This window comes from Harpia harpyja, chromosome 2 (genome assembly GCF_026419915.1).
Source record: "Harpia harpyja isolate bHarHar1 chromosome 2, bHarHar1 primary haplotype, whole genome shotgun sequence".
Taxonomy (NCBI): Eukaryota; Metazoa; Chordata; class Aves; order Accipitriformes; family Accipitridae; genus Harpia; species Harpia harpyja.
In genome coordinates this window covers 59,290,748-59,302,816 of record NC_068941.1, presented here as the reverse complement: position 1 = coordinate 59,302,816, position 12,069 = coordinate 59,290,748, and the positions used below count along the sequence as shown (strand labels likewise).

General features: G+C 42.2%; 1 protein-coding gene across 1 annotated transcript in view; it reads right to left on the bottom strand.

The window, feature by feature from the left end:
• Positions 1–538: 538 nt before the first annotated feature.
• The window catches only part of KDR (kinase insert domain receptor), a 33,096-nt gene continuing 21,565 nt past the window's right edge, over positions 539–12,069 (bottom strand). The window contains exons 22-30 of the mRNA XM_052780048.1: positions 11,838–11,938; positions 10,369–10,491; positions 10,114–10,225; positions 9,615–9,714; positions 9,393–9,498; positions 7,375–7,526; positions 3,835–3,931; positions 3,636–3,724; positions 539–2,764 (exon numbers count right to left, since the gene is read on the bottom strand). Coding sequence (XP_052636008.1) covers positions 2,545–2,764; positions 3,636–3,724; positions 3,835–3,931; positions 7,375–7,526; positions 9,393–9,498; positions 9,615–9,714; positions 10,114–10,225; positions 10,369–10,491; positions 11,838–11,938 — 1,100 coding nt within the window. The 3' untranslated portion in view covers positions 539–2,544. The remainder of the gene's footprint in view (positions 2,765–3,635; positions 3,725–3,834; positions 3,932–7,374; positions 7,527–9,392; positions 9,499–9,614; positions 9,715–10,113; positions 10,226–10,368; positions 10,492–11,837; positions 11,939–12,069) is intronic.

The following is a 12,069-nucleotide window of genomic DNA, read 5'->3' as shown; positions in this document are numbered from 1 at the left end:
ATACATAGAAGAACACTTTCATTAAAGATCTTGAAGAATATTGGGAAGGGGGGATGTTAAAGAATGTGGCATTGTCTGTTGAGCATACTCTACTGGCTAGATTCTTGCCTGGGAAGGAAGAAAAGTGCCAAATATATACATGAAAATACAAGTCCTTCCTAGAAGCCCTTACAGCAGATCTAGGAAGCCTCTCCCTTATCTTTCTACCTGACCTCCCAGCTCCTGCTTTCCTGACTGTAAAATGCTTTAGATTCACGGCAAGGAAAGGAGAAACATTTGAAACTTCCCACAGCCTTGTAGCTGGGGCATGCGCGTAGTGTGTAGAGGGTATTAGTCCCATATTCAGCCTGAGTAGAGTTTATTGGTGAGATCTCCCACTTCGTAGACAAGTACTCTCGCTATGCAGTAGCCTACAAAGGTCCCAGTTCAAACTGCAATAAAGACAAGTTGAATTAAAGTCTGCAGTTGGTGGTTTACCCCCCCCCCCCCCTTGCACTTTTTTTAGTATAAGCTGTTATGATTCTTTGAGTCCTGATACCCCACCGGTGGCCAGCCTTGAACTGAGAACGAAGGCCTACACAGTGCAGAAGAGAAAGTCAAAAAGTGGACAACAAAAAGCGGAAAAGGTGGGAGCTTTAAGTACACATTTAAAATAAAGGAAGATGTTGCTACACAAGAGCAGGGACAACATTTCAGCTATAAGAAGTGAGATGGAAGAAGTACAAGTGGGAAAAGATGAATAAGGCTTTAAGGGAAACTGCTACTCTCCAGGCAAAAGCCACAATACAATTAGATCAACCATTCTCTAACTGAACATAACAAACTCTTTCAGAGGAGATTCAGTCTGTACAAGCAGTCTATTCCTCTGACCATTTCTCTAAAGGCACTTATTGCCAACTGGTAAAAATTACTGAAGTTTCTTTACTATAGGTACCCACAGAAATGTTCATAGATCTGTACAATGGTATAAATAAATAGATTCATTAAATGGCACTTGAAATAAGTTGCACTTGATAAAATTCCCTGTCAATAGAAAGGATATAAGAAAATACATGCAAGAAAAGCAAACAAATCTACTCATAGCCCCCACCTCTAAATTTCCAGTCCCTTTTAATAAAGTGAAAAATTCTAGCTATTAAAAATTTTGTGACCTTTGTAATGCTACAGAACACCGATACAAAATGTGAATAGTACAATATCTGTTATATAATATATATATTTATATTTTAATATATTACATTTATTTCTACATAAAGAGGCTATAAATACTGTATATGCCTTATATTCATGGTTCCCAGCATTTGACATTATAGTAAGTACAAACAAAAAAATAATTATAAAAATACAAAAAAGAACTCAGTAGAAATAGCTTTCCATTTTAAAATCTTGTAGCCTGCATTGTGTCTATCAACAGAGCTCTGGGACTACAAGAGCACAGGTAAGAAGTTGTCCAACATTTAGGCACAATCTCACCACTCAGAGAAGATCGGAGCTGCCATGAAACCAGTCACGGATTCCCAAGACTACATAAACCGAGATCTCTGCCATTGCAAACGGACTTTGAGTTTGCAAAGTGAAAGAGTCAGACCTACATCTGAGGGACAGGGGATGAGATGAGAAGGCAGGGTGCCCTTAGGATGCCCCACAAGGTAGATTGCAATGCCTTTTCTACCTGTTGTAGAGGCTGCCCCAGTGGTGATTCAGAGCAGGAGTATTTTCTGCAGCTGTTTCAGGCTAGCTCAGAAGCTGGTAGGCACCTGGCATAGGTCAAGGGTGCCAGGGAGGATGGGGAGCAGAGCCGTCCCCAGAGGTGCGGCATGCCCTCGGCACCTGTGTCCCATCACTTGGCTCGGTGCCCTGCCTTCTCCCGACTAACCAACCTCACCGTGCAAGTCTTGCAAGCAAACGCAGCTCATGAGGTCTGGTACAGCAACTTTTTTTCTCTGCCAAGGACAGAGACCATTGCCCCCACCTATATTTAGCCCAGCCTATGTTTAGTCTCAGGCCATTAGCGAGTGCCAGGGCCTTGAGCTGGAGGTTTCTTTTTTTGTTTGTGGAGGTGCAAGCAAGGGATAACTCTGAGAAACAAGAAGCCAGCGCCATGCTCTTTCCTTCCTGGAGTCCAGCCGCAAGTGGGAAAACGACAAAAAAAAAAAAAAAAAAAAAAAAAGAGCAGGGCTGTGCCGTTATTTCGTACAACTAGAAACAGTTAAGTTGAATGTCGTGCTGCTGCCTGCGTCAGGCACACGCTCGGCATGTCACAGGGGTCTCAAAGGCCACCACACTGCCTCTGCCACTGGGTCAGCACAGCCCACACTCGGCAGCCGGGGCTTTGCACCCTTAGCCGCCGGCACCCCTCAAGGAAAGCGCCTCGCAGCTGGCATGGGGCAGTTTTGCTGCCAGATGCTTCTGCATCCTCTTGAGGAAAAATAAACGTCTTTTCTTAGCCTCACGGACGCCGTCTTTCTGTACATCAAACCTGAACACCACCAGCCTAGGCAAGGAAGGCACATTCCGGGGGGACCCGGAGCTGCCGGCTTCGCCCTAGAGCGGCGGGGAGGCGAGCGGCACGGTGCCGTCGTAGGCGAGCCCGTGCGCGCGGCAGAGCGGGGGCGAAGCCTCCCGGGCGCACAAGAGTTCAGTCTCCTCGCTGGAGTAGACGGTGGTGTCCATGTCGTCCGAGTGGTACCCTGACTGGTACCCGCTCGTCTGGTTGGAGGCTTCCGACATGACGGACTCGTTACTCTTGCTGGGCACCAGCGTGCTGCGAAAAACAAGCAGAAACAGGACTGAGCGAGCTGTGGAGACTGTCTTCTGGAGGGCAGGTGGGCGATTCCTGCCGGCAGCTGCTTTCCATCACAGCAGTGACCAAAGCAAAATGGTGCACTTCACAAAACTGGCTTCAAGCCTTTTTAAACGTGCATTTGATTATAAGGAGAGACCTTTTTATATGCCCTAACCTCACTAACACGTGAAAAAGATATTTAATTTTATGACGATACAAGCAGTTAGATTGCAACTGCAGATGAAATGGAGAAAACCTCGAGAGGCTTCACACATTTCAGCTGTGGTGCAATCGCAACTGCAATATACCTTTGTCTGCACTGAAGTTGTCCTGGAAAAAATAATTCCTGAGAAGCTCTCAGAGAGCATACGTGAGGTTTCAGCTCCATGAACACCACTGTGCTTCCTGTGAACTGCACAATGAAACCCCTGTACAATGCTCTGAAAATACACCCAGGTACATCCTGAAAACTCAAGAGTCAGCTTTAGAAAAAAAAAAAGAAAAAGGAAAAAAAAAAAAGAGCTCTTTGTCATTGCAGACAGGCCCTCACAAATATGTTCAATTGTGTGTACCGGCTCAGTTCCTTCGAGGGGTGGTTGATGCTTTTGCAGCTGATAAATACAAGCCCTTTCTGTGGTGCTGGTTGATGCTTCCAAACAGCTGCATTACCTCTCCTCTCCTGGTACCAAATGTGGATAACCAGGCACAAAGTGCACAATTTTTCTTTGTGTTTTTAAAAATACAGTAAGAAAACATTTTGTCTTCTAAAAAAATTTTACAAACCAATCAGTCTTCTGACATACTGCAAGCAAAAGGTCATATTCAATCCTATGTGCAGCCTGAGCCTTACCTAAAGGGTATTTTTACTTGTTTATCGCTCTCTTCCAATGTCTTCAGCTCTTCAGACGCAAGAACCATCCCACTATCTGTCTGATTTTCCTGCAAAGGTATTAGAAATGCATTAAATGGAAAGGGATTAAAAAAAAAAAACAAACATGAAAAAAGACATCCACAGAAGGAAAAGACATACAAGCAACAGACAAACTCACCTCCTGAACAACTTTTACAGTGGTTACCAATGGGACATCTTCAAACGTTTTCACACTTACAGGGCGGCTTTTTCTTTTGCTACCTTGTCGGTATTGACTGAAAAGAAAACAAAACAAAAAAGTTTTGTGTCCACTATCCACAACTTGGCTGCAAACAGCACAATGATATCAGAATCCTTTTATCTCTCTACAGAGAAGTTAATCCTTTTGTCAAAACATATTATGCAAACCTCAAAATATCCATTTATTGAAAAGGAGGAACAGCCTAGAAAGTGGCATGTTTCTGACCTTCTGCTCCTGACAATCTTGATCTCTGAGCAAATTCTAAGAAATGGCTTTGAGAAAACAGCTCCTTTCCTCAGTTACACTGGAGGGCTTCACTTCCTGCAAGCTTCACTTAGAAGTATAATAAACAGAGGAGCCTGGAGCAGACATGTGTCTCTTCCTTTGGACTGCACTTCTGAGACCCCTGGCTGGACCTAGGACAACAACAGCAGACTGCTGCCCTTAAACTGTGGGGATCAGGACAGGGAGTGCTACATCTCTCTTGAAGGCTCTTCTCCAAAAGAAGTCCTCTGGTCAGGATGACATCCATAAAAAATATTGGAAAAAAAAATAAAATTGACTTTCATGGAGGTACTAACACAGCAAACAAAACAGCCATCCTCAGCTTTCTGTCTAAGTGGATGTGGAGTAAAACGGATGTTGTCCCAGTCAAACAGGACAAATTTGTGTTCCTAACAGCTAATGAAGAAAAAGCCATGGAGTGAGAAGAGAAACCTGCATCCACTTGAAGCACAAAGCTGGAGACAATTAAGAGCATCTTTCATCCTATTTCCCAGCTTTGAGTCTAGCTATGCTGAGTCCTGCCTATCTCCAACAGACATTTATTTAAAGTGGTAGGGATTTTACAAGTTCCCTGTGTAGCCTGCTCAGGTGCTCAGTCACACTTTAGAATGTTTTTCAAATATAAAACCCAAGTATTTGCTGCAAATAAAATTTGTCCTATTGCTGGGGACACAGAATAATTAATTAGCATCCTCTTTTGAGCAACTTTTCACATACTGAAAACTGTTACTATGTTCCCTCTCCATTTTCTCTTCCTAGACTTAACAAAACCAGTTCTTTCAAGATCTCTGCACTGACCATGTCTTCTGCTCCTGTTACTCTGCAATGGTAGCTAATCCACTTTCCACCCAACAACGCCAGGACCAAGAACATCTAATGGACAATCTAGTCCACTTACCCTCCTGGACAACCTGACCTTGAATGATGAGAAGTTCATTCTACAACTTGCTGCCTTAGTCTGAAAGCTTCCTGTGTGCTTGCGTTTAATTGCCCACACAGGCACAGAACTGCATGGCCAGGACTACAGTTACCAGGGTGGTGAGGACTGGGAATCCCAGCCTCTTGATCTGCTGAACAACCTCCCAGGTATGGGAGTCTTGCCTCTGCTCAGCCCAGACAAAAGTCAGCCTACATGGGCTACAATAAATGAGAGCCTCCTGGTTAAGCCAAGCTACTGTGCAAACAGGACCAGAAATAGTGTGCAGGCAGAGAGAGGCCACACGTGGAATCTGACTCCTGCCCGGTGGCAGTGGGGGCTCAGCTGACGTCCTGACAGTATTTCCTGACACGTGTTTGCATTTTGTAATAGACTGTCCCATTAAAAAAGGGCCAAAAATGCCCTACAGAAAATCAAAATCCATCTTCCCTGCTATCCACCAGAACAATTATTCCCCCTAAAAATGAAACTTAGATTGGTTTGACTTGATTTGTTCTTGACAAATCCATGCTGGCTATTTTTAGTTACTTTATTTTCCTGCAGGCATTCACCATTATTTATCTGACTGTTTATTCCAGGATTGTTCCTAGGATTCAAGTTAACTTGATTTAAGAGCTACTCCTTTTCTGTTCTTTCTAAAAACAGGCATTATCTTTACACTTCCTCAAATCTTCTTTACCTCACCTGACTGCTCTTAATGACAATCTTTCAAGGTTCAGAAATTGCATATCTATTTTCTAAGCCAAATACAGCAGAAGTTAGGAGGTCCTGCTGATTTTAATTTACCTCAGCAACCTAAATATTCTTTAATATTCTCTGTGTTTTCCCTGTGCTTGCTTTTCAACCTCCAGCTTTGATTTAGAGATTGTATTTATCAGCCTCTCCTCATAGTTAGTACTTTTGTGAAGATTGAAAAAGACATTACCGAACAGATCAATCTTTTCCACTACGTGTACAGCAAGATCCATGCCTACAAAATAATTTTCAGCTACCAGAACAGAAGAATAAAGCCCCTAAGCATGTCTTAAGCTCCCCACTTTGCCTCTCCGAGCAACCCTGTCACACTGTAAGACAAGTGAAGAGGTTCAAAGTCTCTTTAAAAGGTTGACAGATTTTACTTCCGTTCATAATAGGAAGTGGGGACCGGGAAAAGCCATATAGGAAGTATTAGAAGCGGAAAATAAGTGTGATGTTTTCAGGTTTAAATCATGCTTTTTTGTCTTTTAAATTTATACTTTGGACTGCCCCACTACTAAAACATGGGGTTGAGAGTTCAGCTCTAGGACCATAAGTTCAACTGAAGTGTGAAATGCACTGTGCCTACCTAGTCTTTCCCAGGACCACACAAAAATGTCATCCTGCAGTACCCAAAATCACTGGGAATTTTGTCTTTGGTGGATATAATACAAGCAGCGAGGGAGAGGGCTCCACTTTGTGGAAACCATGTGAAACCTGCCAATAGAGTCCATCTCTGCCCTGATGGTTGGATCCATCTCCTTCTATCTTTCTCCTTCTTCTGAGATTGCAGCAAGCAACACAGGGCTCCCAGCATCTAAGTGGCTGAATTTGATCTTAGGCAGCACTAGATGAGAAAATACCTTTCTCCCTTACACCCCATCCTTGAGGTCCTCACAAGGTCCAACATAAGTCCTGCTTAAGTACATTAGTACAAACTCCTTACCGGGGAAGTTACCTCTGCCACAATACCCAACAGCATCTACCACTATTGGTCCATCGTAGATGGCCCAGCAGCCCACCAGAAGCAAGCAGTGGACAAAAAACAGTGACAACACTATTTAGGTCACATTCCCCTTGCTATCAATTCATGACGTATTTACCAACATTTCAGTCTAGGAGGGGAAATGGCAGAGAGGTTATTAATGACAGATTTATTACCATTAATATCTTAGGGAGCTGCAATACAAGAATGTGAACACAACTGATTTGGATCAGTAAAACTTTGTATTCATTCTTGTTCTTAAAAACTAAACAACAAATACTCTTGTGGGGTTTCTTGAGAGAATACAAAATCTTGAAAGGGTAGCAAAAAAAAAATTTTACAAAAATCACTAGCATTTTGAGAGATAAGAAACTACTTTTTGCCTACAAAACCTCTACAGATTCCTTCTTATCACTATAGAGGAGGTTAAATATGGACCAGGCAGCTGAAGTCTCTTCCTTTCATTTCCCCTGCCCCCACAGCTTGAACAAAACCTGCCCAGAGGCCCCAGTAGGATGTCCACCATATAAAATACCTAATTCCTGCTGTGTTGTCATAATGGAATTTGGGATCACAGACTTCCTCTTCCTCCCTACAGGAAGCAGGTGAAGTTGGGAGAGAGAGACCCGAATCCTCTTCCATATTCAGCGATACTGACAAAGGAAGGACAACGTAGTCTTTACCATCCTGTAGAATGCAGCAAAAAAATACAAAAATTAAATAGGCTACAGAGATACACAGACATAAACAACTACACACACGTACATGGAGAATGCATCTGTCCAACAATGCTACCTTGGTTGTTTTATTAAACTGTGAACACTATACCACCTTTGCAGGAGCAGCTACATTACAAGAAGGAAACTTAATAAGAACCACTGCCAAGTAGTTTTAGATAAAAAAATTGAGATTTTTATATGACATCCTGTAACATAATGTATAAACTGAACTTTTTATTGATGTCTTTGAAATAAAAAAATGTAGTTTTTAGTAATGTTTGAATCCCAATGACACAAAGAACATGGACCTGAAGAAAAAAATAACCTTAAACTGAAATTGAGACTGAATTAGACTACAGTGTATTAATCAGAAAGACTAAATTAAGCATAAGAAGTAAATGAAAAAAAGAAGGAAATAGACATAGCAAAAAAGGAAATTTTCTATCAATACTTTGGCATCTAATTTGATGTGAATAACAAGGATAGCACTTTTAAAAATTTATTCCACTTGTTAACATTTCTGCTTTAAAGTATAAAGCGAAAAAATGGATTATGCATCCTTCAGTACTGCATACCTATTTATAGTCCCATAAGAAATCCTTTAGTAGATTCCACCTTTTCTCTAATTTTTTGGCATCTATCCCTTTTGGATTGCAATATGACAAATGCATAATTAGCTATTATTTATCAGACAGTAAATCATGTTTGTCTCTTATAGTCGCAGAACACTACAGTTCATGACAAGAGGGTCTAAATCATTAGCAATCCAACCATATTAGGTTATGGGCAAATATACACAAAGTATGTTCTGAACATACAAGGAAACACTTTTTTTACTGTGAGGGTGACTGAGCACGGGCACAAGTTACCCATAGAGGTTGTGAAGCCTCCATACTCAGAGATATTCAAAAGCTGTCTCAACATGGTCCTGGGCAACAGGCTCTAGGTGGCCCTGCCTGAGCAGGGGGGGTTGGACTAGAAGACCTCCAGAGGTCCCTTCCAACCTCAGCCAGTCTGTGATTCTGTGATACATAAGATTCAAGCTGCTCTTTAGGAAAGTGAAGAAACGCTATCCTTTCTGAGTTTTATATGCACAGAAGACACGATAGTTTGGAAGGGCAGGTAATTCCCATCATTAGCAATAGGTCGGAAAGGCAGAACTCGTCTAATATGAGAGCATGTGGCCAAATCCAGCCTCCTTCATCCAGTGTGCTCATATTTATTGCCCAGGCCTTGTCCATTTCTGCAGTACAGGAAGAGGGACCCACAAGATGGAGAACGTGGGAGGGAGGCCCATGTACCCCACCTGGACGCAGTGGGCTCTCTTACCACAATGTCTGCACACAGGGCAAGTCTTAATACACTTATCTGCATGGAGCTGCTGACAGGCAGCGAAACGCCTGTATCCTCATTTTCCCGAAGAGTCATTAAAAGCATTGCAGCCTACATCCTCACATATGCTAAGATATCCATCTTTGGCACAGGAAGATCAACAGGAGCTACCTGCCGAAATGCCTCTGCAGCATGCAGAGAAATCATCAGCAGAGCAGGGAACTGAGCCTATGCCAAGACAGCTAAGTAACCACATCGGTGCCTCGCTGGCAGGGCAAGGTGGCTTTTGGTTACCACAGCAGACCTCTGCAATATTCCCCTCCAAAAGTCATTCTTCTCTGCAAGTTGCTCCAACTGCTGGTCAGTAACGTGAGCAGTGGAAGAAGCCCAGGCTCCCCAATGGCTCCAGTGGACGGTACCCAACTACAGGATTTCGTGGTGGCTGGCAGGACAGGAGGGGTTCAGCTGGTGGTTTAGGAACCAGACAACACATTTCACGTACCTGACGGACGTTGGCTTGCAGTAAATTCCCCAGGTGCTCCACCAGCTCTGAAAAAGTCGGTCTCTGCTTAGGATCTCCGTGCCAGCAATCCAGCATTGTTTGGTACCTAGGAGAACAAAGTCCATTAAAATATCAGCATAAAGAAAACAGCACCTATTGCTTCCTCCAGCACCTGCTATTATTGTGGGGTAAATGTGGGCAGCTGGAAGAACATTTTCTCACATTTCTGGTGTTGTATAGTCTGGTGCTCTCATTCTTGTTCCTTCTTTCAGTCTTCTGCAAAATTCCTCATCAATTTTCACTCCAGGGTATGGCGACGCGCCTAAAATGAGAGCAACGGTAATTTTAATGCGTTAGACTCTTAAATTCTGGGATTAATTTTCAAAGAAATAATTCGCTATGGCCTGAGTTAATAAGGTAATTCAGTATATTTGGATGTACAAGCAATTTATATTTATGGCGGAAACAGCAACTGATTGAGTAAATGAGGTGCGTCATCACATACTGAAATTGTATGAAGAAGCGTTTCAAGGCCATGTTCCTACATTTGCATTTTTAAGGAAATTTGAGTATCTTATTTTGGTGGAGAAAATAAACAGGAAATTTTCAAGAAGTAAAAAAAAAAAAAAATGCTAAAGAGGATCCAAGATTACTTTGACTGTTTTCTTCAGACTCTGTTGTTTAAAATTTAAGATGGCTCAGTAAAATTAAAGTGACTCACCTAATGAAAATATTTCCCATAGCAGAACTCCAAAGGACCATACATCACTCTGAATGGTATATACTCTATCAAAAATGGTTTCTGGTGCCATCCATTTTAGGGGTAGTCTGGCCTGAAAGTATTTCCATAAACAAAAAGGTATCACAGTTTAGCAAAACATTGAGCTCCCACAAACCCATTTAAGGTGGAAAAAAAAAAAAAAAGGAGTCCTGACTTCATATTAATTCTCTCTCCAATTGAGAATCTGAAACTTACATCTCCTTTTCTGACGTAATCTGGGTCTTTGTAGATGTCTCGAGCCAAGCCAAAATCACAGATTTTGACCACATTATTGTCTGACAAGAGGATATTACGAGCAGCCAGGTCCCTGTGGATGCACTGCAAAGAGAAGTAAACAACTTCACATGCTGCCTGTTGTCACAGCTCTGTCCACAGGGCTGATCTCTTTCACATATGTGCTCTCCTACCCTCAAAGGCCAGATAATTCTTAAAACCTTTTAAGAAAAAGAACCTCAGCATCAACATTTACTGATTTTAAGTGCTTTTTTGATGGTCACAACTGATTTGGCTGAGGGAGACTTGTGTTCCCAAGTCCAAACATACATCTGTTTATCCACTATACAGAGAGGGCCTTTGAAGTTAGCTAATTAATTATCTTAAGAAGCTGACGCAAAACAGTTTGAGATCTGATTACCTTTAGATTTACTTAGGTTCACTCAATTCTGTGTACTCCGCTTTCTCTTTGAAAAATATACCACGCTAAAACGCCAATTTGATTCCAACACAAACTAATCTTGACTACAGAGAGAAAAGTCCATGTCTTTACCTATGCAGAACAACAGCTTAGCCAACAACCCAAAGATGTCAAAACTCAAGCCTCAATAGCTTGAAGTAAAAAAGCCAGGCTCTGAAAGTGGCTGCAAATTTGCTTCTAGTATGGACTAGAACTGCAGATCCTGGAAAGACAATTTTACATAGACACATCAACCAGGATGTATGAAATGTAGACAAACGCATGTTTTTAGAAAAGACTCTGAAGTCTGCTCTTGAACACCTAGCCTGCACTCTAGAGCTGTGTTATATTCCCTGCTTCTTTTTCCTTTTCCCATTTCTAAGTACTTTTTTGTTCCTATACAACTGCAGACACTTCCTTGCTCTTGCTGGAATTTACATCCTTTGAAACATGTACTATACATATTTAGGATCAAACCACTGAAAAGCACTTCTAGAAGGCAAAAATGCAGGTGAGGTGCTATTGACTGCCAGGGTGTCTTTGGCAGGAGACTCTCCAAGGAGTCATCCATGAAGTTTCACAGGTGAGCATTGTGTCTCCTCACACTGCCCCTCCAATCCCACTGCACAAGTTACAGGCAACCTCCTCAGAGCAAACTGCTTTACTCTAGTTTAGGTCCAGTTACCAGGGATTTGTCCCTAAGTCCTTTAATTGTCCTCATAAGTCAGCTCCCCTCCTCCAACTAGTTAATCACTCTTCTATGAATCGGTGACCCATAAACCTTATACAGATCACTAACATTTGTGTCAATAAATGCATGGGCTGTTTCACTCTGTAGTATTAATGATTCGGGTATGTCTTAGGGCAAAAAGAAAATGTTGCGGATGACTGCTAGTCCAAAGATGAACATGCTGTTTCCTTCTATAGACCTACAGCACTATTTCCTACAGTCAAATAAATAACATGCCACTCTTCCTGAGAAGTTCCTTACTTTGCGTGAAGCCAAGAACTCCATTCCCCTTGCCACCTGGAAGCTATAACAGATGAGGTCCTCCATGGTCAAAGGGTTCTTGCAGAGGTCTTCAGGACCGGCTGCAAAGAATCAGATGACAGTCAAACATGCCCTTTGTCACGGATTTCACCCATAACTGCTTCTTAGGTAAAAGTCCATCTTAACCTTATGCCACGTTGAACTGGAAGAGAAAACCGAGCCCTTTTTTGGC